This window comes from Ascaphus truei, chromosome 9 (genome assembly GCF_040206685.1).
Source record: "Ascaphus truei isolate aAscTru1 chromosome 9, aAscTru1.hap1, whole genome shotgun sequence".
NCBI lineage: Eukaryota > Metazoa > Chordata > Amphibia > Anura > Ascaphidae > Ascaphus > Ascaphus truei.
In genome coordinates, this window is record NC_134491.1 from 991579 (window position 1) to 1019496 (window position 27918).

Sequence of the window (27918 nt, forward strand, 5' to 3'; positions counted from 1 at the left end):
GAGGGTCAGATTCTGTTAAATATATGGATAAATGTTTCTAGGTCTTTGCTGTATTCCTGCTTCATGGAAGGTTTGTAAATTAAAAAGCAGTGGCATTCCCACAGGTGGTAACTCAATTGCCCTCTTCCAAGGTTGTGCCATTAGCTCAATGTCCTTCCAGTGCCATATCATTGAGATCTTATAACTGCACTGCATTAAAGTGACAGGACCCGGCATTGTTGCAACTGCGTTAATTTCTCTCTGCCAAAAAGAATCAGCTCCTCACTACTCAACACACAAATTACACTGAATATATTGCATCAATGCACCCTGCAGGCGCCTGCACCATTAAAAATGCTGCAGTTCCACTTATCAACATATCCAATCAATCATGTCCCCAACAGAGTAGTATCGCCTTCCCCAACTTAATGTCTGCTTTTTCCCTGGTATATAACATAAAAAGTATTTCATTACAAATATAGCAATGGGATCATAACTGAATGAGGTACGAATGCTGCAATTATTCCAAAGAGCAGTGATATGAGCTGCACTGCATAAGAGATACCACACACCAAAAGAATTTGACGGTGCTCCCACACTGATCAATATACGCGAGTAAAGTGGAGTAAAAACAATAGTGAATAGATAATAAATACTGGGGTGAAAATTGCTCAAAACCTCCGGTGAGGACTTCTTGTTTTGAGCAATTTTCACCCCAGTATTTCTTTTCTGGGTTGATCCTGCTCCTTCTGGATTTTGGAGGAGAGCTGCACTGCATAAGACCTTGCTGGAAAATCCAAAGTGTCGGACATATGTAAGAGGCCTCGCCGGAAATATTTCTCATCAATATTTCTCAGAGGCTGGATAGTAAAGTGTAAGATTAAGTTGAAAAAGCGAGTGTGTGTGTCGTAATGTATTGTAAGAGCCCCCTGGCAGTGAAAGGGTTAAGGTACAGCCACCACTGCACAGCAGCATAGAAACATGCTGATAATTCAGCTGAAGCAGAAGGGAGAAGGGATTTCACACTATTTGGGAGAGGAAAAAGGGATATGAGCGGCATGCCTCGCTACAGCTGTGTCCTGCCTAAGAGCAGTGAGTCACCGCACAGGTACCAGACACACACTTGTACCATAAACATTCATGGTCAGCAGAGGGATGCAATATATACCGAGAGGGTGGGACGTGGAAACCAGAAACTAAACATGGTCATGGGGATACGGGTGGTCTTTTAAACCGATTTCCCATTTTACAAAATATTTATAAAATGATAGTGTACATGCCTTAAATTCTGAGGATTCCATTGGACTCTTGGGGTTTCCACAGAATAAGCACATACGTAATGTTAAGGACTGGTTATAACCGATCAACACATACTCCAAAGGTCAAGCCTGTAAATGTCAGAGAAAAGTGCAGGAACAGAAAGCAACTGGAGTACATGGGAGCAGTGATGTGAAGTCCCGATTTAGGGTCTCCCTTTTGAAACATAAAACCGTTAACAATACTGTACATAGACCTCCATTCAAGAGGTGGGTGGGGGGGGGGGGGGCGGAAGTTACTGCATCACTTTCTGTGTGTTAGCTTGCTGCTCATCATATTGGACAGGGAAGCACAGTGGTGACGGGTATGTTTTACATGGCTTGGATGCCTTTACTATATTTTTTTAATGCTGAAGTCCCAGGCTCTCCGGGCGCTCGGTGGGTGCAGAAAAGAAAGTCGCCTTATGCACAGCGATCACCGTGTGCTCACATGATTCACTGATTACTTGTGTAGCTTTTAGTGAGGAGCAGGTAGGTAGCTGGGTGACAGAAGGGGAAGCAGGGGCAATAGGGAGAGGCAGGTCGTTTCTGAGCTGACACATCCCAATAGATTTGTCATGTTGAGTGAAGATATTGGGAATGTCGGGGCAGAAATGGCAAGGCTGGGGGAGACTAATTCCTCTAGCAGCCAGGGGAATAGTTCCTCCAGCACAGTGGGGACTCAGGATGCTCAGATGCAAAGAAAGATTGTGGTGGTAGGGGACTCCATTATTAGGAAGGTAGATAGGGCAATCTGTTGCCGGGACCGCATGAACCGAACAGTTTGTTGTCTCCCGGGTGCTCGGGCTCGGCACATTGCGGATCGGGTAGACAGATTGTTGGGGGGGGGCTGGGATTGACCCGGCGGTCTTGGTACATGTTGGCACCAATGACAAAGTTAGAGAAAGATGGAGGGTCCTAAAAAATGATTACAGGGATCTAGGCCAAAAGCTTAAGGCAAGGACCTCCAAGGTAGTATTTTCTGAAATACTACCAGTGCCATGCACTACCGCAGGGAGACAGTCAGAGATCAGGGAGGTTAATGCATGGCTAAGAAAGTGGTGTAGGAAGGAGTGGTTTGGGTTTTAAGAGCACTGGGACTCCTTTTCTGAGAGGTGCCATCTATATTCTAGGGACGGATTGCACCTCAATGAAGAGGGATCTTCTGTGCTAGGGGGGAGAATGCTAAAAAGGTTGGAGATTTTAAACTAGGATGGAGGGGGGAGGGGAATGAAACAGATAATTAACTAAATGGAATAGAAGAGGATACAAGGTGGTATGGAGGTAGAATGGGGGCAAGTGCAAGTTTGACAAGCAGTGAGATACCCATAGTAAATAGAGATAATACTAGAAAACTTCTAAAGACTAAACCAAGTGGGCTCAGAAAGGAAGAAGCAGATAAGATAATAGTACAGGCTGAAAAAAAACTGAAATGCATGCTTGCTAATGCAAGAAGCCTGACAGATAAAATGGGGGAGCTTGAATTAATAGCTACAAGGGAGCAGTATGATATCATAGGCATTACTGAAACATGGTGGGATGAAACTCATGACTGGACAGTTAATTTAAAGGGGTATTCTCTTTTTCGGAAGGATCGAACAAATAGAAGGGGAGGTGGAAAATGTCTATATGTTAAACCAGATCTAAAACCTATTATAAGGTATGATGTCTATGAAGGGAATTATGCAAATGTAGAGACCTTGTGGATAGAAATTAGCAGTGGAGGTAAAAGTATAAAGAAAATGTTTGTGGGAATATGCTATAAACCACCAAATATCTGAGATTGAGGAAGCTAAAATACATTTGCAAATGGAGAAGGCATCAAAACTGGGTCATGTTTGCATAATGGGGGATTTTAATTATCGAGACATAGACTGGGGCAATGAGATTAGCGTTACAACAAAAGGAAACAGGTTTTTGGGGGTGCTTAAAGATAATTATACCTAAACGCCACCCTACGCGTTTCGAAAGGTATACCCCTGAGGAAGAAAGCAGAGAGCCTTTCGAAACGCGTAGGGTGGCGTTTTAGCACTCTACACTTTGGAGATTGTATCCCCACGCACAGTTCCATCTGCGCTTGCAGCAGACCAGCCAGCCCGCTGACACCGACGGCGTGCTGCATCAGCTGCTGCTGTTGAATCTGCGTTTGCTGCTAACCGGTTTTCCTGCTGAGGTTGACGGCGTGTTGAATCAGCTGTTGCTGTTCACTACATCCTGGGCGTCTTCCCAAGTGAGTCGCGGAAGGCACCGTACCAAGATCTCCACACTTACGGTCCCAGAGACGCCAGCCAGCAGAGAGCAGCTTTACAAACGAGAGGGGATACTCTCAAAATTATCCACCGCCTACTTACTTACTCCATCTGGTGAGTAGGCATTGCTACTATCTCCATCGGCGGTGCAGAGTGCTTCTATTTTTATCACATTATTTGTTTATTAAATGTCCGTGTGCAATATATATTATTTATGATTGTTATTAAATGTTTTAATATTGAGATTTCACCAATTTATTTTTCAGCTGTTACATGTTGTTAAGTGTTGTCCGTTTATAGTCACAGTATTACGCTATGTGTTGTGCTTTTTCTTTTTCTTTAAGCACAACGTGAGGAGCTACGTGTCTACAGCCAACAGGCTTGGTTTTCATATATCCTTTTGCAGTATATATCTTATTTGGCGCCAGTAGATACTTTCCCTTTCCATAGATATAGAATAAAGTATCTGTTTTCTAAATTTAGCATAGGTTGAACTTGATGGACGTATGTCTTTTTTCAATCTCATCTACTATAACTATGTAACTATGTAAGAGAAAAAGAACTCAGCTAATAGAACTCTATAACTCTGAAGTGAATGGTAATAGTGATGATTAGTGCTAAGAATTAAAATAACTTTATTAGTATGTATCTTAAAATAAGGGGGTGTACATAAATAAGAATGACCGTGTATCCCAAGCAGGACAACATATAGAGCCTGGAACTAATATACTGATCGGATGCATTTGTAACCACTACTCTATCATATAAACGGTATGTGGTTCTGATGCATTACTGATTAAAAAATCCTAGATAAATATCAGGATATTGAAAGTGTTTAGCCTATAATAACCAAGGGTGTTTTTTGGCTTACCTACTGAAGTATAATCATCTCGAAATAGTGAGGATTATACTATGAGGTAGCACACGTTTTCCCTGCAGCAAATTGACAAATGTAACTAATTCAGCTGCAGTTAGGAGGAGGGAATATACCCCTTTAACCTTGATAACAGTCCAATACAACAATAAGGAGGGATTACTAAGCGTTAATATAGCATCCCATATACATTTTATATGGTAATATAGGTTTCTATGTTAAGCTTTCTAACTATACAGTTACTTTGCATTTACTCCACTATACCCGTGTTATTACAGGCTCCTGACTGGGATACACGGTCATTCTTATCATTTATGTACACCCCCTTATTTTAAGATACATACTAATAAAGTTATTTTAATTCTTATCACTAATCATCACTATTACCATTCACTTCAGAGTTATAGAGTGCTATTAGCCGAGTTATTTTTCTCTTGTGTATTGTTATGACAATTCTCAGCACAGCACCATTACTCACCCACTCATTAAATTTGATTATTAGCTGAGCAGAGGTTCCTGTCCCCTTCCCCCCATCTGTATACCTACTTGTGTAGCTACCAAGAATACCAGCAATATCGGCAAGGAATTAGGTCTCTGAGCGTTAAAAAAAAAAAGTAATGCGAGCCGACATAAATCACTTTTCACTGTATACGGTTAATTATTTTGTCTAGATCTTGACCGTTTAGATGAGAAATTCAGGTCAACAAAGCAGCATCTCATGTATGTAACAATCCAAAAGATAATGCAAATAAATGCACAATAGCAGCGCACTGCCAAGGGATACAGGTGTGCAAAAAATGAAAAAAGATTTATTTATCTGTCAGACATGACAAAACAAGGGGGTAAGTACCCTCCAACGCGTTTCACACAAAGGTGCTTTATCAAGGAGTATGGTACAACACACTAGGGGACCTTTTTATACACTGCAATAGTAATTGCAATTTCGCGCCAAAAACGCCTTTGAATGACGTCATTACATCATTATAATACACCTCCATTGCTTCTGTCAACGGATCTCTGCATTCTCCTCCCTACACACGCCCCTTGGTGACGTAACTACCAATCACTCCCCCGGCCGCCGACCAGTGGAGCTGACACGCCTCCCTTTCCTCCCGGCTAGCTGAGATTCGGCGCGCACTGAGAGTACACCCGATCCCCGTCCATCGCGATCGGGGAGACGCCACACCCCCAGTAGACTTGCCAACCCGGCGGTATGTGATAGTAGTTAACCCCACCAATGCTGGTCTAAAGCCTCTTGCTAAAGGTGAGGCAAGGCGTTCGTTCCTCCCCCTATCTACTCAGAACATCAGCAGTATACAGGAAGGATCCTGTAGATAGGGGGAGGAACGAACGCCTTGCCTCACCTTTAGCAAGAGGCTTTAGAACAGCATTAGTGGGGTTAACTACTATCACATACCGCCGGGTTGCCAAGACTACTGGGGGGTGTGGCGTCGCCCCGATCGCGATGGACGGGGATCGGGCGTACTCTCAGTGCGCGCCGAATCTCAGCTAGCCGGGAGGAAAGGGAGGCGTGTCAACTCCACTGGTCGGCGGCCGGGGGAGTGATTGGTAGTTACGCCACCAAGGGGCGTGTGTAGGGAGGAGAATGCAGAGATCCGTTGACAGAAGCAATGGAGGTGTATTATAATGATGTAATGACGTCATTCAAAGGCGTTTTTGGCGCGAAATTGTAATTACTATTGCAGTGTATAAAAAAGGTCCCCTAGTGTGTTGTACCATACTCCTTGATAAAGCACCTGTGTGTGAAGCGCGTTGGAGGGTACTTACCCCCTTGTTTTGTCATGTCTGACAGATAAATAAATCTTTTTTCATTTTTTGCACACCTGTGTCCCTTGGCAGTGCGCTGCTATTGTGCATTTATTTGCATTATCTTTTGGATTGCTCTCAACTCTACAAGCGGCTGGACACGCCATTAGGAACACCTCAAAGCTCTAGGAGTGGGTAAGAGTCTCTTATAATCATCACTTTGGATCATTCGCTTTACTACGGATTGGGGTGAGTTCTGGATTTACTATATAAGCTATTTCCAATGAGGCACAGTGGAGGGTGTATATACATGCCTTTTCTGTGACCTTCAGGATACTCATGCCATATTTTTGAGATATTACTCACCCACTCCATGGTTGAGCTGGATGTCATAGTTTTATTGACGAATTGGATATATCAATAATTCTTTCTGGACTGTTAGAGCACCCATTATTGCCATATACATGTATTTAACAAAATAACACACTGCCCCGGGTAGGGCCTTAGACTTTGAATGGGAGCATAAACTCTCGCATTTACCGTGTATAGGAGATTTAAACCAATTCTATCTACATTGGAAGACCTTCAGAGTAGGGCTATCTTCCCTGTACATATTTACAAGTCTGGTCCATGTATGAGATTTAGAATTCCCTTACATTTTAAATGATCTGCATGATTGCACTCTGTTAAGAGCAGTATACATGCCTGGCTCTATATAAAAAGAATAATTACAATTACAATGTTCAGCTCCCGGTGGCTGGAATGATGCAGTATTAGGCAGTATCAGGCACCGCGGGCATTTGCAAAGCACGGAATTACTTTCAGAAGAGCTGCAACACTAGATACACAAACAATGTACAGTTTCAGGCAGAGGTTCTAGGAAAGAAGAAGTGAGAGGAATATTTGTTGTAGCTGAACCTGCTGTTTATTATACGTGGGTGAGAATGGCAGCATCTGCTTCATTTCCTGCTTGTTTGTAGCCGGGTGCTATTGCACGGATCACAGCTTAGATTACCGTGCAGGTACTCCACACAGAACCAACAACTACTCCATCTCTGTGGGACGTGGTACAGAAGTGGATGTAAAAAGGTGGTGCTACGAATGACAACGATCTCATTAAAGAAAATGAGGAATTGCAGGCTGATCTGGGAGCAAATGGGTTAAGCTACAAGGGGGTGTGAGAAGACGAACAATAAAAGGACAATATTAACATACATTAGACAGACCGGATCCATTCAGCTCTTACAGCACCCTGGAGAAAATACATACTGCCCACACTTATTTTGAGTCTGTCCACTTAGCATGTCCAGTGGTATCCTGCCATTTGACCTTATGTAGATTTGCCATCCAACCCGTGACAGCCACAGGGGCCAGTGATGCATTGCCTTGTATTTTACTAGACCGCTTTGGTGTAGGAACCTCTGGCAGTGAAGTGGTTAAAATAATGATCAGGGGAAGGGTTTTTGTTTTGCTGCGTCTTTGCCCTGAGGCAGGCGGTCTGCTTTTGGAACAAGACAGGGGGTGAGTGAGAGGGGTGGATAAGAGCCCTCTTCATACCCAATAATGTGAGATTGAGAGTTTCACTGTCTGTGCACAGTGATTTCCAGTCCAGTACAAAACAATCCTGCCGCATTCTATAATTATGCAGAGTGTTTCCAAGCTCCTATGCTCCTCTTATAATAGGTATACCAAGCACATAATATTAAGAGTTTTTTTCCTTATATAACACTGCAGTGTAAGCAGAGCTGTACATACCATACGGCGGAGAAAAATATTTGCCCTGCAGAGCTTACATTCTAATGTTTGGCGCCTGAGGCATAGCCAGAATTAACCCAGGTCACAAGGAGTTGGAACTGGGATTGAAACTGTGCTTAACCACTTAAAAGACCGCAGCATTACCACTCTACGACCTTGCTAAGGCATCATGGTTGAGGTGCAATGTTTAACCATTGCTCCTACAGGGGCATGAACCGCCCTGCTCTGCAAAGTATGCATTACAATTCCAAACAGTGATATCAGTGCCCCATTTATCAGTGAGAGCTATTCTAATGTTCTAATGATTGCCTTGTACTGCACTTTGTTATGTTAGCACCATAAACAATAACCGTTTTGCTGCAGCCCTCAAGGTCTTGGTAGACACAGATCCAGTAGTCTACATTAAAAAAAAAAGGGGGGTGGGGATCCTGCCAGCTGCCTTGGGAACGCAAACATACAGCTGTGTATAAACAGGGAGCGTGATTAGCCCTGGAGTGAAAAGCAGCCACATTACTGTGTCAGTATGAATGTGTCCTAGAGGTTAAGCCAGTAATGGCTTGCAGCAAAACACATGACCAGGCTGGAAGACGCTATTGCAGAACAATTTCTGCTAACCCCCGAATGCTGCAGTGTTGTAAACACTGACAAGGGCACGATCATGCCAAGTGTTGCTGGCCTTGTATTTATCGGCATTCCAAAGTGCCTTGCAGACTGATATTTCCATACTCTGTACATATTTAAACAGGGCCACCTTCCTGACAAGCGCCCTCAAAGGAATTACAGCCATCTATCTCTCCTAGCAGACAGGAAGAGGGCTGAGAGGCAGTTGGTGTGTGTTTGTTAACAAGGAGAAACAGCGTTGCTGTGTTATGAAAGCCCTTCTGACAGCAAAAGGAGCGAACTAAGGGAAAAACCACCGTATGTAAACTGGTGTTTACAACGAAAAAACACAGGAAATGGTAACAGCTCCTAACGTTGTCCAGGCCTCCCTGCTATGTATTTATTTTTACAGCATGCGAACCATGGGGTCCCCCAGAGCATTATTTTTCAGCCCCGGGGACCCCATTCTTCCCAATATACTGACCCCAATTGTCTGTGCTCCATCAAGCAGCCAATCGGAAGCTGCAAAGTCATCCGTCGTGGTTTCCTATTGTACGGCCAGTTAAATCTCTTAACTCCCCCCACCCCCCCCCCCCCAACAACAGAAGTAATGAACGTAACTCAAACAGTATCTCGGAAATCGGGCGGTCCCCGGAGCTAAAAACAAAGCGGTTCGCACTCAGGTTTAGTTAGGCGGATGCTGACGCTTTAACTGGTTACCACAAATAATGACCTTGCTTTCCGGATTATATCTAACAATGTTATAAAAAATTAAAAACCAAAGATCTTTATTTTTGTGCTTGAGCCATGTCCATGTACAAAACCGTTGTAAATTGGTGACTCAAGTTTTGCCCTCTCCTGAATCAAATCCAGTATCCACTACTACACTTATTAATTTATTAATTAAAAGCTTAGCTCTTCCATAAACACCCCCCGCCCCCCTCGCAGACGTCTCAGTGTTAGCCCAGGAGCGCATGCAGAGAACACCTCACAAATCTCTGTAATATCTAGGGTTGCCAGGAGTCCAGTATTTTACTGGACTGCCCTGTATTTGGACACTGTCCATTAAAAAATGAGAGGTAATACTGGACATGTATGTGTCCGGTATTACCCCTCTGGGCATATTGACCTGACCGGATTAGGGGGCCATGGGATTTCCCTGAACAGGACCGTTGCTAGGGAGCGAGGCAGCTTCCTCCATTCTGATTGGCCGCTGCGGAGTAATGCAGCCAATCAGAAGGTGGTGTCAGGAGCCTTGGGGTGGGGCCAAGGAGAGGAGGAAACAGCATGGAGTAGTGTGTGTGTGCCCCTTGAGCAGGTCGCACCTTTCACCATTGTGTCCAGTATTTTTGGAGAAGCCACCTGGCAACCCTAGTAATATCGGGCACATTTAAACACAAAAACACTACATTCACATATTATTTTAAGCACCGTTCTTGTTTTAGCATAAGCTCATAAGCCATTAATTGTGGTGTATATAAAAGACTTGCATTTAAGCACAGTGCCCCTACTTTTTTAATGGCATTTGGACCAAGTAAAGAAGGTAGAGGTGCTGGAGAATGTGTGACCAGCCCAGTGCACCAAATGAGTTGTCCGTGTGCTCTCCTACCTGACTCCTCAATGTAATCCACGCACTTCTTCACAAACACAGGGATGGGTTTCTCGGCTGTCACCAGCTCCTGCAGCGGCTTCCCAAAGTAATTGCTGTCCCAGTTCCGGCGAGTTGGTGGGTTGAAAGACTTGGTTTTCGGTTTCTGTTATGCCACAAGATGAAAGTTTATATTGAGAAACATGGGAGGTAATGTTTAAAATTGCCACTGCATTTCTCTGCTGCAGCCTTTGCTGTCGGATGGGCCAGAGACAGTGTGGCAGGAAAAGGGTTAATCTGTGGGTGTCTCAAGCCTTCTGCATGAAGTTACTGACATAGGTGATGAATGGCAAAGAAGGGTGGTTAGCCGTGCTGGTAATTTCTTCCATGTAGTCACAAAGGAGGGGGTATGATACCTTTTATTAAAACAACAAAAGCTTTCAAACCAATCAGGGTCCTTCATCAGGTTCTACCATGAGATGTTCGAAAGCTTGTAACATATCAAATACTTGTTGGTCCAATAAAAGGTAACATACCCACTCCTCCCCCTCCCTCCTTTGCGATATATTATCAGCAATACTGTTTACTATAGTCTCGGCAGTGCTTTTAAACTAGGATTCACCATCAGTATAACAGTGGTTTCCCGTCCCCCCCCACCCTCATACTAGGGAACACCAGCGTCACCAAACTGGATTGTAAACCGAAAAATGACCAAACATTAAAATGCACCTCTGTTATAAACAAAATACTGCTTGTTATCCCCAAAACATCACCTCACTGGGGCTGCAGGAGGGTGGTGCTAATCTGAGGGGTTCCCAACAAAGAAACAAATGATGTTATAGTGTACTGATTACAGATTGTGCATTTTATTTCCTCGAATTAACTTAACTTAAATGTGTTAAAAGCCCTTCTGGCATGGCAGTTGTAATGACTAAAATTGATCGGAATCCTCACCAGCTACAATATATACATAGGGGTCTGTTTTCTGGGAGGGGGAGAACACAGACAGCCGTTGTGTCCCTACAATCACCTTATTAAAGCGATGGTAACGCTGGTTCTGTGATCCAGTAAAACACCTTTTTTTTGGTACCTTGAAAACTGCTTGTAGACTATCTTGAACCTAGTTTTTTACCTGTCCATTAATGCCCCGTCTGAAAGAGCTAAGCCATTAAACACACTCGGGGCAATAAGGGCCCTTACACTGAGGAGACCATCACTATTCACGGCCAATTGTTTTAGTGCGTTTGGAATTTAGATGCTTTTTTCAATGCTGGATGAGAAAGGTCCTGTGTCTTTCAGCCAAATGTGTAATAAAATAGTTAATGCAAATGATAGATATAGAAAATAAGATAATGTAGCCCCATGCAAGTTTAAATTGGGTAAAATGAAGATTAACAGTGAAGAAATGTATTTATTAACAACTGGGCAAATATATCCCCCCGTTTATTGAAATTGAAGGCCATGAGTAGAACCTGCCCATGTTACCCCTGATACACACTGCGCTACAGCTCATGTTGGTGCCATGCATTGCATACATACCGGAGTACGTTGTGTTTGTCTGGATGTCTGTGAGAAAAGGAGACAAGTGGAGGAGCGTTAGGTTTATACAATGACTGGAGAGTAAGGAAGAAAAACCAAGACAGGGAACAAAAAGAAAAGGAGGGCGAGATCAAGGAAGGAGAGGTGGAAATGGAGAGAACTAAAAAAAATGGAAATCAAAGAGAATAGGACAATAAAAAAAGAAAAAAAAAGGAAGTAATAAAATAAATCATGGGAAAAAATAAAAAATAAACACCAAGGAAATTAAAAGGGAAAGACGGAAAATAGGAAGAGAGAAAAAAAAAAAAAGAAATTAAAAAGGAAGGAAGACATGAAAGAAAGATCCACGGTCTTCATTTCTTTTTCCTGGAAAATGTTCTTTAAGCACGGATTAAATTACAAGGTGGTTTATACAATTATGTCCATTCCTGGGTGGTTAATGCCCGGAATTTTAACCATTCACTTTCTTTTTAGCCCCTTTATCAATAACGGATATGACTTCATACAAACTATGGAAGGTCAAACCAAGAAAAACATCAGAACGTCCTGCAGGAATATTCAAAAACAGTTTCTATTAATAAAGGTTACAAGTGTGGGGGGGATGGAAGGAGAGCGCCTGCGACAAACGGTCTCTCTCTGCCAGATGGACCTGCAACTGACGTGCCTTACCTTCCGATGCAGTTTTAATGTACAGGATGTATATTTTAGTAGTTTGAAAACTAGAGAGAAAAGGAACACCATAGGAGAGCACTCAATAATGGTTTATAGTGAACCACAGACTACACACTGGACGATAGGTATGGTGTGATGAGGAGCATGATAGAGTAGTGATTGATAAACTACTACTTTATTAAAGAGACATACTCAATTAAAATAAATGCAATGGAGTCCTAATAGAATGAATGGACTCTGCGTGTTGTTAAATCAAGTGCGAAATATTGAGAGAAGTGGCAGAATGGATATATAAAAGGGGGGTGGTAAGGACAACCCAGCCCCCTTAATGTACGTATATTGTAGACTCAGAAGGGTCAGATCAATGCATATCATAAGTAAATATGAAGAGTGAGAGAGTCTGGATAGACGAGGTAGCCTGGTGTGGCTAACTCCACATCCTAGTGTGACTCATATCCCTTGGTGTGCGAATCCATGTAGAGACCTGGTGAGCCAGAAGCACAGTGTATAAATGTGCTCTTGGTGGTATGGGTCTGGATAGGGGGCTAGCCTAGTATGGTGAGCCCGTAATCCCATGTATCCTGCGTGGAGGTACGCTGCTCTGGCTGTACACACGTGCGGGTAACAATATGTAGGACTCAGTGAGCCCTACACACATTAATGGCACAAAAGCTAAAATGCTGGTTGCACAAGCTGCAATTTAGTGTGAGTCTGGGTACGGGGATAGCCTAGTGTGGCTGGCCCTAAATCCTATTATGACCCACATAGGTGACAATACAAAGCTAAACCGTGTGACGCCTTATAGTAATAGATCTGGTGTGCCCAGGGTGCAGTGTGTAAACGTACTCTGAGTAGTGCGGGTCTGGATAAGGGGCTTGCCTAGTTTTATTTATTTTATTTATAAAATATTTTACCAGGAAGTAATACATTGAGAGTTACCTCTCGTTTTCAAGTATGTCCTGGGCACAGAGTAAAACAAATAATACTTGGTTACAAATACAGTTACATAAATGAACATTATCTACAAGACATTGCATGCACAGTTAAAGAAAATATATATTACGGGCGTATGAAACAGTTACAGACCAGATTAAAATGTGAGACAGCCTTAGATTTGAAAGAACTTAAACTGGTGGTGGATGTGAGAGTCTCCGGTAGGTTGTTCCAGTTTTGGGGTGCACGGTAGGAGAAGGAGGAACGTTCGGATACTTTGTTGAGCCTTGGGACCATGAACAGTCTTTTGGAGTCTGATCTCAGATGATAAATGCTGCATGTGGTAGGGGTGAGGAGCTTGTTCAGGTAGCTTGCCCATAAAGAATTTAAAGGCAAGACAGGAAAGGTGAACTTTGCGCCGAGACTCTAGTGATAACCAATCTAGTTCTTTGAGCATATCACAGTGATGTGTGTTGTAGTTGCACTGGAGAACAAAACGACAAATTGAATTGTAGAGGGTGTCAAGTTTGCTAAGGTGGGTTTGAGGTGCCGAGCCATATACTATGTCTCCATAGTCAATAATTGGCATTAGCATCTGCTGTGCGATACGCTTTCTGAACCGGAGACTTTGGGAGGATTTGTTCCTGTAAAGTACCCCTAGTTTGGCATAGGTCTTGGTTGTCAGGGTATCAATGTGCATCACGAATGTTAAGTGGGAGTCAAACCATAAGCCCAGGTATTTAAAACTAGTGACAGGGGTTAGGGTGGTGTTAGCGTTGGTTCTAATCAGGAGCTCAGTCACTGGGAGCTATAAAAATTTAGTCTTGGTCCCAAATACCATTGTTACAGTCTTGTCAGTGTTTAAAAACAGTTTGTTTTGGGAAATCCAGTTTTCGAGTCTCAAAACGTCAGGCTGAAGTATGTGTTGAAGGTCAGAGAGGCTATGACTGTGTGCATATAGGATTGTGTCGTCTGCATACATGTGTATTGAGGCTTCCTTACAAGCTGTGGGAAGATCATTAATGAACACTGAAGAGTAGGGGCCCCAGAACAGAGCCTTGCGGGACACCACAGGTGATATCCAGGGGGTTGGAGTTAGAGCCTGAGATGGACACATGTTGGGATCTGCCTGATAGGTAGGACTGAAACCAGTTTAAAGCATGCTTCCCTATTCCAGAGCTCTGGTGTTTGTTAAGCAGGATAGCATGATCAACTGTGTCAAAAGCCTTTGCAAATCTAGGAATACTGCACCAGTGAGTTGTCCCCGTTCCATTCCACACTGGATTGCAAACTTTTAGCAGGGTAGTTACGGTGGAGTGTTTGGGACGAAAGCCAGATTGGAATTGGCTAGGGAAATTTGTCTTGGTATAGAAATCGCTTAATTGGGAGTGGACACATTTCTCCATGACTTTGGATAGAATTGGGAGAAGTGAGATTGGCCTGTAGTTTGAGACAGTGTTTTTGTCCCCACTTTTGAAGATTGGGACAACTCTGGCAGTTTTCCAGGTCTTAGGGATATGGCCTGCAGACAGGATAGAGTTGACTATGGATGCAATTGGTTTGGCAATGGCTGGGGCACCAAGTCGTAGGAACCTAGATTGTAGCAAGTCAGGTCCACATTGGCTGTTTAGTTTTAGTTTGAGGAGCGCTTGTATAATCTCCTCTTCAGATACTGGGCCAAATTGAAAATTGTGGGCAGTGTTGAGAGGGGGTGGGACTATAGGGGTACTCCCAGGATGAGATTCAGGTTTGTGGTTTGGGCTGCGTTTTGCTAATAAGTTAGTGATGCACCCCACAAAGTAATAATTGAATGTATTTGCAATGTCAGTGGGGTTTGTCAGAGTAATATCCCCCTTAGTGATATTACTTGGTTGTTGATGGTTAGGAGGCTGAAATATATTGTTGATAACCTTCCAGAAGTTAGCTGGGTTTGTTGTATTTTGGTGGAGATTGTCAGAGTAATATTGTGCTTTTGCATGCCTTGTTTGCCTTGTGCACATGTTCCGCATGCATCTGTAGTGATTGAGATCCTTGGTAGTGCCAGTTACTTTGTAGCTTTTCCACAAGGTATCCCTGAGTTGGTAGAGTGCAATAAGGTCAGTTGTAACCCATGGAAGGTGGGCAACCCCGTACCCTTATTTTGCGTAATGGAGCATGGGTATCGCAGAGTTTTAAGAACTCGGATTGGAAATAGTCGAGTGCAGAATCAGGGTCGGGAATTAAATCGATTCTGTGCCATGGGCAGTTGGTAAGGTCATCCAGAAACTGTTGTGGGTTAAAGTTTTTAAATATTCTAGTGAGGAGAACTTTAGGGCTTGATTGGGGTGTTTTAATTTTCCTTACACAGTACACTATTGCATGGTCACTGAAAATATCAGGAAGGATGCCAGAGGATTGGATTCTGCTGGGGTTTGAGGAGAGAATCCAGTCTAGCCAGGAATGGTTATGCGATTTCAGGTTTATCCATGTGGGTTGGGAAATGAGTTGTGATAGGTTAAGTGACTTGAGCAGTATCTGGATTTTGTGGTTTTTAGGGTCAAGCCAATTGAAGTTGAAATCTCCAAGAACTAGCAGCTCACTCTTCTCATTCAGAGAGGAAATGGAGCCAAGAAATTGGGTGATATCAGTCAAGGATTGTAGAGGGGCTTTAGGGGGGCGGTAAATGCCAGCAAGCAAGATTGGCTTAGAAAAGGGGAGGCAGATTTTGCCAACTAGAATTTCAAAAGAGGATGGGCTTGGTGGGCAATTTAACAGTGTAAATTGTAAGGTGTCTGCAATATAAAATAACACCCCTCCTCCTCTCTTTGACCTATCTCTCCTAAAAATGGAGTATCCCTGAATGGCGATATTTGCATCAGGGGTTTTAGGGGATAGCCATGTTTCTGTTAGAATGAAGGCTTTGGGTTTATGCATAAGGCACCATGCCCTTAGTTCGTCCAGTTTGGGCAGCAGGCTCTGGATATTTATATGGGCGACAGATAGCCCTTTTTGGAATTTAAAGGTGGAATTCTCAGGGGCATGGGACAGAGCTGAAATGGGAGGACCTGGGTTAGGTTCAATATCACCTGCTAAAAAGAGTAACAGTACAAGTAGGCATTTGGGTAGTTGTTTGCCGGTTGTAAATTTGTGGTGTTTGCTATTAGAGTGAGCAGTGGTTGGTGTGCTGCTTTTTAGAGTTCTCCACCAACATTCAGTAGATAGTGAAAGGCTTTTGAGTAGTCCAGGGTGTATGGTGATGTTGGGTGTGGGCCAGGATGGAGGAGTTTGTAGTGGATAGAGGGAGTAACACCTCCATGAGAAAGAAAAAAGTTACGATACATAGCAGGTTCATTATGCCAGAGGTAGGCAGTGCTGCAAGGAGCTGTTGTGAACAAAGTGAGTGTGTGCAGACTAAACAGCAGGGGTGTGCCTGTTCCTTGTCAAATGTTTTGGTGCATTGCAATGCTAGAGTCAGTTCAGGGTTTCAGTGTATTGTGCAGTCAGTTTTGGGAGAGGCTGCAGTGAAATAAGTTGTAACGGGGTGGGGGGTTAAAATATGCAGGTTAGCAAGCATGGGATCATAGTGTGATCTGAATAGCTTACCGTTTGTTGTCGTGAGTAAAAGAGTTTGCAGAAAGATGCAGTCACCAGTCACCTCTAGTCAAACTATAGTCTATCTATAACTTCTCACTTAAAAGCTCACTTTAAATAGCTCACTATATCATGGCAATGCAGTTCCTGCAAATGCAGGAAGGGTCTTAGTTTTATACAGCTAAAGCAGTCACATGACCCTCCCCCTCCCCAATAAATCAGCTTGTTCCAGTTGGTCAATTAGCAGCACAGAGTTAAGAGGGGAAAAAAAAACAAAAAAAAAACCTTTTGATATTCAAACATACTAACTTATATAAATGCTAGAGGCCAGAGTCAATCTTTTACACAGTTTGGCCAACCCTTAATCCTAGTTTGATCCACAGCAGCTTACGGTTAAGATCTCTACTAACACTTTATACATACATATAGATGACAGTATGTAGAACTCAGCGAGCCCCATACAATTAAACGGCACAGTGCCTATATGGTATTAGTCAGGCTCTTCCATTTCAGATGGTATAGTGATATGCTGGTCAGGGTAAGGGGATAGCCTGTTAAGCTTAGCCCCATAGGCTGCTGAAACCACACAAGCTGTGGTGTGATGCTCAATGCAAACTGCGCAGGTGGTGTTTAACTCCTAGGGTGTGGGTCTGGACAAAGGGATAGCCCAAGTATGGTTAGCCCAAAGTCCTATTGTGACCCACACAGGAGGCAATACAGAGCTCCACTGTAATGGCGCCTAACAATAGTAGTGCAGTATATTGGAGAGATATCTGATCCTGTGCTACCTGAGGAGCCACATTGCACTGATATCTCCCCCAAACACAATGCACCATATAATAAAGGAGTATTGTAACTCTACAATGGGGGACCTACAGTGAGACCCTGCTGGTGGATAGTGGTCTGGGTTGAGGGCTGACCTGTTATGGTAAGTCCAGAATCACGTCTGACCAGTGTAAAGAGAGCCAATGAGCTACAATTACATATACATAAAAACCTTGTTCTTCTGCCTGCATGCCAGTAGTACTAATGAACGCTCTCAGGAGTGCTGCGCCATTCGAGGGGATCACAATTCTCTTAAAAGCAGAGAAATAAGTGCTACTGTTCCGATTATGAACACAAGCCCCGCCTCCATGACGCCATTGTGTCGCGTGCCGACGTACGTTTTGCTGGGCGAGCTTTGTCAAGGCTGTATATTTTAGTACCACCAACCAGATAGCGCTAATTTTTACAAACATTGCAATACTGCTACAATACAGGGAATATAATTCAGACGGGAGAAGTGCATCAAGGCATAAATGTGACAGTGGGAGAAAAGGTGTCCCTTCCCAAGGAGCTTACAATCTAGTTGCTGTGTGGGGAGACCAACAGAAACAGGAGTAAATGTGAGTCCACTGGTTAGGGTGGGTATAACTGTTTAGTGCGGAGTGGTCCAGCCAGGCCTATTAAACCGCTTTGTTGCACAGCGAGTTTGCAGGTAAGTTTGGAAGTTAGAGAGAGAAAGTGCTTGGAGGACAGAGAGGGAAGGAGTTCCCGAGGTGTGTGAGATTAAAGCGGAAATATAAGGAGCAGCAGAAGAGTGGAGAGCCTTGGAATAGAAAAGATATTGTAATGAATGCCGAGTTCAAAAGGGAGCCATCAGATTTTTCAGGAGGAGAGAAGCAGAGACTGAGAGCAGTGAGGTTTCCCCCGCAGCTGCCGTTTGAATAGATTGAATGGTAGACAGCTGCGAAGCAGGGAGGCCAATAGGGAGACAGTTACTGTAGTCTAGAAGGGAGAGCATGAGGGCACACAAGTTTCAGTAGTAGAGAAACAGAGAAAAGGTCCTATTTTAGTAATGTTACAGAGAAATGGAACGATTTAGAAAAGCATTAAAGGAGCATATGTTCTTAAAAATAAAATGTTTCCCCATAGGTGGGAAGCAGGGGGTCTTCGGCACTGAATGGCATTAATTTAAGCTCCAAGGACCCCCTGCTCACCGAGATACTTACCTACGTAGTGGATGCCGGTAGCAGCTCCACCGGTTTAAATGTCCTGGTCACGTGGGCAAATAGGAAGCAGCAAGGGATGACATCACGACTTCTTATCACCCCGCGTGACAGTACATTTAAACCACCATAACGATGGCCCGAACAAGCCACACAGAGCTGCCTCCGGCACCCCCTACGGAAGTATCTCGGGAAGCAGGGTGTCCAGGAACAGAAATGAATGCGGTTCAGCTCCCGAGGCCCCAATGCTCCAAATATAGAAGAAAAAATAATAATTTCAAAGCAGGAGTGAGGGGAGGTGAGGGAACGAAAAAGGCGGCAAACATGCACCTGAACAAGCAGCTTTGGGAACTGAATGAATTGTGTTGTTACTGGTTGTAATGGAAAAGAACACAATAGGGCTTCATTTAGGTGAGATTAAGAGCAGGTCAGTCTGACATAGAATTGAAGGCGTCTAATTGACATCCAGGATAAGATTGCTGGGGGACCTGTACTGCAGATGAGGCTCAGTGTGGATAAATACAGATGTGTCACCTGCATATAAGTGATTAATGAAGCAAAATTCATTATTAAGGTCACCAAGAAAGAGTTTAGAAGGAAAAAGAAACGCCGTCTCTAACGAGCCTTGGGGTACCCCAACATATTGATCAGAGGGAGAAAAGTAATAAATGCACAAAAAAAAAATGAGAAAAGTCAGAAGCCAGGAGAGAGCTTTGTCCCAAACACAAAGGAGAAAGGAGAAGTGGGTGATTAACTATCAACCGCTGCATACAGTAGTATTGAAAAGCACCCTTCTAATTAGTTTAAGAAACAGAATTTGAGGCAGAGAATCCTCGCTGTCCGTTCTCCTGTGGGTTGTATTACGCAAGATTCTATTAGATCCGGGACTGTTATTCAGGATAGCCTCTATGTATATCCCAAGCAGTTTTACATCTTCTTACTGTATTAGCCTCTACTGGGAGGTTACTCCCCAAATCTTTCTCTGATGGGCTTGGTCACATATCCCCCGAACATGCCACCCTCCTGCTCCAGTGCAGGGGTACAGTGTACTGGTACAGAGAGGCTCCTTTTTGATTCCACATTTGGTTTCTTACTGAAAGCAGTTTTAAGTTGCAGAGATAAAGGTTATGTCTGATCCATTTAGCAATGGGCCCAATACCGAGTAGACAGGGGAAATAAGTGTAGAAGTCACAAGGCTAGCAATTCCCCAAAATCAGGGGGAAGTTACTTACCATCTCCCTGTACCACAGGAACCAAAAAGGTTCATTAGTGATCTGTGCAGAGCGCTCACACGCTCTGTGCAAGACATGTGCATTATTACAGGTGTATTTGCCAGCCTAGTGAAGGTGAATACCAAAGCTGGTACTTCCAAACATGCATTTTATCAGATGCTGCCATTTGAGAGCTGGCACACCCAAGGCTGTGTGTATTGGCTGTGTGATATGTTTACACATAGATGCCTCATCCTGTACAGCACTCTCCGGCTTCAGGTTTTTACACTGTACCTCAATATTCACATCCAAACAGGCAGAGCCAATACTGTTTCACTGCAGCCCAGTATGACAACTGGAACTCAATCTGTCAGGCATGAGAAGCCTCTGTGTGCCTCTCTGCTGGCTGTCTCTCAGACAGCCGCGCACAACTAAATAGTGACGGAAATGTAAAGCTCAAGAGAATCAGCAAAATAAATTCTATTCCACCAGGAACTTTTAGGTCAGCTTTCCTAACAGGTGTAGCAGGGGCATGTGAAAGCCTAAAAACGTAACTTGCACAGTTCTTAGAGCTAATCCCTGTAACTGTGGAGTAAAGGTAAAAAGTCCCAAATGGTGTTATACAGCCAGTATCACACAATGCATGTGTTCCTCTGTGCAGTCACCCCTTCACTGCCACAGGGCTTCGTAACAGTGCTCCAGCAGTGAGGGGGCTCAACGGAGTTTACTAAAAGTATACATTTATAAATGTGTATACACACACACACGTGTGTACATATATGTGTGCGTACATATGTATGTATATACACACACAAGCATGACCAATTGAAAGTACTCTGCAGCGTCTCCTTTTTGCCCGGGAGTCACGAGCTGAATAGAAAATTTAGGTCAAATCAGCCGTTTCTTCTCTAAACTGAAGGAAAATAGAGTGATGTCAGAAACAATATCAATCAGAAATGCATTGTTCTACGCAGTGCTGAGTACGTGTCATCACCGAGGGCCGCAGAAAACAGGATGTCATTCGTGTCCTACTCTCTACACATTCTACATCAACGGGTTAACAACAAAGTGCTGATCCAGTATGTTTCCTTCAAGGCTCTGCACCTCCATCTCTCTCACCTCTGGTCTCTCATTACACACCTCTGCACCTCCATATCTCTCACCTCTGATCTCTCGTTACACTCCTACTCAACTCTCACTCTCAACTCAAGGTCTCGTCTTTGAACCCATCATCTCTACCGCCCTCATGTCCTAAAACTTTACTCCTCTCCCGGCCTATTCACTTAAAAGCAGCATCTCATTAAATGACCTACATTACAGCCACATGCACCAGATATATCCGACTTGCACTTTTAATTTCCTACTGTGTCAATGTCTCCCTATATGCGCCTCTTAGATTGTAAGTTCTTCAGGACAGGGTCTTCCCTTATGGGCATCATGCTTCTGAGATATTTGTATTTTATTGCGCTGTTTTGACACAAACAAATATTGCTGCAGGCTTACCAATTGAAAGTCGTTCCATCATCTGGGTTTGTTTGTCAACAAGAGCACACAAATACTACAGTAAAACAACCTACACATCAATATGTTTATATTTATCCAAAGACAGAATAAAAAAATACTGGACCTCAATGTAAAAAGATAATCAGTCGTTAGCAGTGATAGAAAAATGCAGAGTCCAGGAGGAAGGTAGGTAGGAAGGTTCTGTGTGTGTGTGTGTGTGTGTGTGTGTGTGTGTGTGTGTGTGTGTACACACGTCAGTGTCTGTGTCAGTGTCTATGTCAGTAGCACAAGTACATGTATAATGTTTTCAAATTGATGTAGGTGTCCAATTTTAACAATTGCTAAAGAGAGGAGTGGGAGTTACATGGCTAAGTGCTATACAGTATTACAGCTCCTAAACGTGCTGGAATATGACAGCACCCTTAACCCCTTTGTCACCAAAAAGGCCTTTAGGCAGTAAAGAGGTTAAGCCCAGCTATATCTGCCTTGCAGTTGGAGAAACGCAGGGCCATCTTTACTAAACACTGCCAAGTCAAAAGACATCTAACGGCCAATTGAAGGGGAAAGCAAGGCATTGTGGCTTAGCCCCACTTAGAAAATATGGCCCAAGGTCTTTGTGACACGAAACAGGGGAAGGGATACAATCCATTCCTTTAATTATTGGGATCAATAAAAAAAAAAAAATACAGTAACGGGGTGGGGGGGGGAAGAGAATCTATAGTTGTTTCCAATCCAGTCTGTATCAACACAATGGCTACTGAGCAGGAAGTCACAGTGTGTGTCCTCTCTCTCTCCCCCCCCCCCCCCCTCCCTTTCTTACCGACAAGCTACTGGGACACACGCCTGTAATGTAGAGCACAATTGTGGTAAATTCCCTGTGGAGAGGGGGAGGGGAACCTGTCCACAAAAAAAATATCTTCTCCATGTTTCAACTAAAATTCCAACTTAACTTCTTCATTGCCGGGAGTGGGGGGCAGGTGGGGGCATTATCACCTCAATGCATCGCTTGTCACTCTAAGGGATGGTGTTAAAGCAGAACTACATTTCAGCAAAACAAGAAAAAACACAAAAGCGCACCAAGATGAGAGATAGATATTGTATTAGCAACAAATAATAAAATTAGTAACTTACATATAAAATTTCTTTAATAATCCCCGATTCTGGTGTCTATCACAGGAGTAGGGCATCACATAGGAAGTATGAAGGGTAATCTCAGTTCTGAGAGATCAGACCCGCGCGCTGGGGCTGTCTCTGTTCACTCTCCTGTCCTCCACGTGTGGTAGCGTGGTGCAGAGTGTAGCACACATGTGCAGGAACCGGGGCCTTCAATAGGTGTCCTTAGGATGCCTGTCCGTTTTTGATAGCATAGAAACGATCGGAAATAAGCAGGAACGGTACACTTGAGTGTGTACTGGTGGTGGGTAGTAAAACCGCCAGCCACAACAGTCGCGACGCGTTTCGTTTAACAAAGTAAACTTCTTCAGGCGGTATCTGGGACACCTGTTTAGGGGTCCTTTATAGGTCTAATTCTGTGCGTCATTGGTTAATACCTAATGGCTGCATGGCCAATCAGGCTCATATACTGATAGGGGCGGGCCACAATAGGAAGACCTCCCTGTTAGTGCATTTAATCCAGTAATGAATTACACTAATTGAGTATATATATAAGTGTAAATAGAAAGGTAAACAGACCTTAAAGGGGAGCCAAAATCATGTGTCCCAAATAGTCAAGTGCAATAAAATATGCATAGTAGTAGCATAAAAAACAAAGTATATGTGCATACTGGATAACAACATTAATAACATTAAATGACATATAAATAACTTTTAAAATATGGGAAATAGAACAAAGGTGGGTGGGGGGAGGGGAAGAATTGAAGAAAAAGTGGAAAAAAAAAAAAAAAAAAAAAAAAAGGCTTATAAAATGAATAAAAACCACTGTAATGATAAAGTAGCTAAAAAATCAGATAAAAAACAGATAAAAAAGGTATTAGACCAATGTTTGTATCAAATTGCAGTATGCATGGTTTCACCTCAAAAAAGGGGTTAATTCCACATAGTCGTTCAAGCCCCCCGGGTACTTGGATTGGAGGGTAAATATCCAGAATTGCTCCCTTTTTGCAATCTGAAGATCTATGTTACCAGCCCGTACATTAGTTGTTATATGTTCGATGCCCATATATTTAACCCCTATAGTGCTACACTGATGGACATCCTTAAAGTGTGACAACAGATGTGTCAATGGTTTATTAGATGCCAGTAGCTTGGGAATATTAGTGATAACGACTATGTGGAATTAACCCCTTTTTTGAGGTGAAACCATGCATACTGCAATTTGATACAAACATTGGTCTAATACCTTTTTTATCTGTTTTTTATCTGATTTTTTTAGCTACTTTATCATTACAGTGGTTTTTATTCATTTTATAAGCCTTTTTTTTTTTTTTTTTTTTTTTCTACCTCCTTTTTTTTTTTTTTTTTTTTCCACTTTTTCTTCAATTCTTCCCCTCCCCCCACCCACCTTTCCATTTGTTCTATTTCCCATATTTTAAAAGTTATTTATATGTCATTTAATGTTATTAATGTTGTTATCCAGTATGCACATATACTTTGTTTTTTATGCTACTACTATGCATATTTTATTGCACTTGACTATTTGGGACACATGATTTTGGCTCCCCTTTAAGGTCTGTTTACCTTTCTATTTACACTTATATATATACTCAATTAGTGTAATTCATTACTGGATTAAATGCACTAACAGGGAGGTCTTCCTATTGTGGCCTGCCCCTATCAGTATATGAGCCTGATTGGCCATGCAGCCATTAGGTATTAACCAATGACGCACAGAATTAGACCTATAAAGGACCCCTAAACAGGTGTCCCAGATATCGCCTGAAGAAGTTTACTTTGTTAAACGAAACGCGTCGCGACTGTTGTGGCTGGCGGTTTTACTACCCACCACCAGTACACACTCAAGTGTACCGTTCCTGCTTATTTCCGATCGTTTCTATGCTATCAAAAACGGACAGGCATCCTAAGGACACCTATTGAAGGCCCCGGTTCCTGCACATGTGTGCTACACTCTGCACCACGCTACCACACGTGGAGGACAGGAGAGTGAACAGAGACAGCCCCAGCGCGCGGGTCTGATCTCTCAGAACTGAGATTACCCTTCATACTTCCTATGTGATGCCCTACTCCTGTGATAGACACCAGAATCGGGGATTATTAAAGAAATTTTATATGTAAGTTACTAATTTTATTATTTGTTGCTAATACAATATCTATCTCTCATCTTGGTGCGCTTTTGTGTTTTTTCTTGTTTTGCTGATATTGGTATCACCATCGGGGTTCCGGTGGAGACCACATTTGGAGGTGGGGGAGACACCTCATAAACACAGAAGCAGCAAGAGAACTGAGAGGGATCAACAATCCAAGCTTAAAGAGCCAGAGCGCGGACTGAACTTTTTCATTTCAGAACTACATTTCCCCTTTTTTCTTATTTGTATATGTAAAGTGTGTGACAATGCATCGTTCTACATTCTTACCAGAGCTGGCAATCGTGTGGTGCTCCTGTTATACACCTGTAAATATCCTGATTGTGCGCCTAACAATGGCCGCCTTCTAACTTTGTACTGCAGTCTCTGAAATGCTGCAGCGGTTATGTAACATTACTAAGTGTAACATTATTGTTACAGCTTTCAGAGTAATAGGCAGTCTGCTGAACACAGTAACAGACAGTTTGTGATACTTTGTTGCCAAAAGGCAGAGCTCAAAAAAGGTCTGTCTCGCCTGTTTCAAAAGAGGAAGTGGGTGTGACTTTCATTTGGTTGCAACAGAAACCATTCAAATTCTCGGTGCATTAAAAAAAAAAAAAGACAGTATTATCTAATACTACAGAACTGATTTATTTAAAAAGCCGACAGAGAAGCCCAATGCTACATCCAACATGACAGAAATACACAGTGAAATAGGGTCATTTAGTTTAACCCTTTGGCCAAAGCGTTGTAAGCTTGCGAGCCACGACAAGGCAGACACCCGTTCGCAAGGCCTAGCACTACCAGATAAAATACTAATATACCTCTAATAGGATTAAAATTTTAAATGCAAATTTCAATTCTGTAATGGAACTGAAATCTGTTATATGAAGAGGAGGTTAAATGTCAACAAAGGAAATGTCCAACATGAAACGTACTGGTTGCAGTATTCAGCCCCTTTTAAAGAGGCAATCCCAGTCGCTTTTATTCCCTTTCGTGTTTTTAATATGGGTTTGAAGCAGGGGTCTCCAGAGCTGAACCCGGTTAATTTCTGCTCTGGGGACCGCCTGCTTCCAGAGGTACTTACCTTGCAGGGGGTGCCGGTAGCCACTCAGGGGTTCACTATATGTCTGCATTTCAAAGTTGCTGTGCCCTGTGGGCCAATAGGAAGCTGTGACATTGTCAGACGCAAACTGCAGAAAGCTGCAGGAGATACCGGCACCCCTTTCAGGGGGTCTGCATCTCCGAAAGCAGGGAGACCCCAGAGCTGAAATGAATGCGGTTCAAAAAAATAGAGGGTGGAGGGGGGGAAATAAAAAAAACGGCTGGGACTGTCAATACTTTATAGAAGCATCTTTTGCAGAAATTACTCCAATGAGTCTTTTTGGATCAGTCTCGTCTAGCTTTGCACAGCATGATGGGGACATGTTTGCCCATTTTTCATGGGAAAATTAATCCAGTTCTAACGTTTGTTAGGGGATCGTCGATGGACAGCAATCTTCAAGTCTCACCATAAATGTTTCATTGGATTTAAGTCAATTTTTTTTAGCGATAAAGCATACAGATCATACTGCAGACATGTGGAAAAAGGTTTTATGGTCAAACGAGAAAACAAACTTTTTGCTCTAAATTTCAAGCGTTACGTCTGGCGCAAGCTCAACACTGCACGTCACCCAGTCAACACCATCCCCACTGTCACACATGGTGGTGGCAACATCATGTTATGGGGATGTTTCTCTTTAGCAAGAACTGGAGAAGCTTGTCAGGATAGAGGGGAGAATTGATGGTGGAAAGTACAGGCGAATCCGTGAGGAAAACCTGTTTGAGTTCAGCCAAGACTGACACTGGGGAGGAAATTCATATTTCAGCAGGACAATGACCCAAAGCACAAAGCCAAAGTCACACTGAAGAGAATTAATGTTCTTGAGTGGCCCAGTCAATGTCTTTACTTGAATCCAACTGAACATTTATGACGAGACTTGAACATTGCTGTCCATCGACGATTCCCAACAAACTTATCAGAATTAGATCAATTTTCCCATGAAAAATCGTCAAAAATTTCACCATCCTACTGTGCAAAGCTAGTAGGGAGCGATCCAAAAACACTCAGCCGTAATTTCTATGGGTCTGAATACTTATATAAACAGAATTGTTCACTCTTTTCCTTTGCTGACATTACCTACCCATAACAGTGCTCAGTTTGTGACATTATTGGTAGGGGGTTAACACTTCTGCAAACCACTGTATATAATGCCACGGTGCAGTTAACCCTTTACCCAGCAACTAATTTTTATTATCAACCTGGACTTTTTCCCCCCCAGAAAACAATGTTTAAAAAAAAAAAAAAGACTGCTCTATGGGTAAAGTGTAAAAAAAATTTTTATGGTACTGTAATGTAGGAAATAAGATACCTTGAATGACATTAAAGAAATACATAAATTATATGAAACAGTTGAGTTTTCACTCATGTATTTAAACAGCAACATAAACATAACCGTACAGTCAATATAATGAAGGGGAAAAAATTGTACGTTTAAGTCTATAACTCAAGAGTGCTCTTTGTAATCATAAAACACATCTCACCAAGAACACTTCAATGGCTACAGAAGTAGCCTCAAGAGCCACCAGCAGGTCAGGTATTGGGGATATCCCTGCTTCAGCACAGTTGGCTCAAAGACTGCACCCCCTGTTCCGAAGCAGAGATATCCTGAAAACCTGACCTGTTGGCCCTTGAGGACAGGAGTTGGTCACCCCTGGTCTACAGCATGTGGCAGGCGAAACTGGCACAGAAGGGTTAAAAACAATGCATTTAGAACACATTGCAAGGCAGTCATGGCCAGCACCTCTCCAGTGTTTCAATTACAGACTCTTCTGTACCAGGGTAAGATAACAGGACATGGGGCTTCTTAAACAGACTTTTTACATGCGGCATTCATGAAACACCTTAATAATATGTGCATGTGTGATTAATGCAATGATTAATGAGGGGTTTTAGTTACTGAGCAAGTAATAAGGCTGTCTGCACACTTCAACACTGCCGATATTAAAGTGAGATTCTTTACTAGTCTTGAAGGTGCCGTTCCACCATGTACAGTAGCACATAAAGCAAGAAAGTGAAAACAGTCTCATTTCTTT

General features: G+C 42.9%; 1 protein-coding gene across 2 annotated transcripts in view; it reads right to left on the minus strand.

The window, feature by feature from the left end:
- Window positions 1-27918, minus strand: part of ARHGAP5 (Rho GTPase activating protein 5) — a 72216-nt gene that overhangs the window by 12773 nt on the left and 31525 nt on the right. For both annotated transcript variants that reach the window (XM_075613163.1, XM_075613164.1), the window contains exons 4-5: window positions 11647-11673; window positions 10129-10273 (exon numbers count right to left, since the gene is read on the minus strand). In XM_075613163.1, coding sequence (XP_075469278.1) covers window positions 10129-10273; window positions 11647-11673 — 172 coding nt within the window. The remainder of the gene's footprint in view (window positions 1-10128; window positions 10274-11646; window positions 11674-27918) is intronic.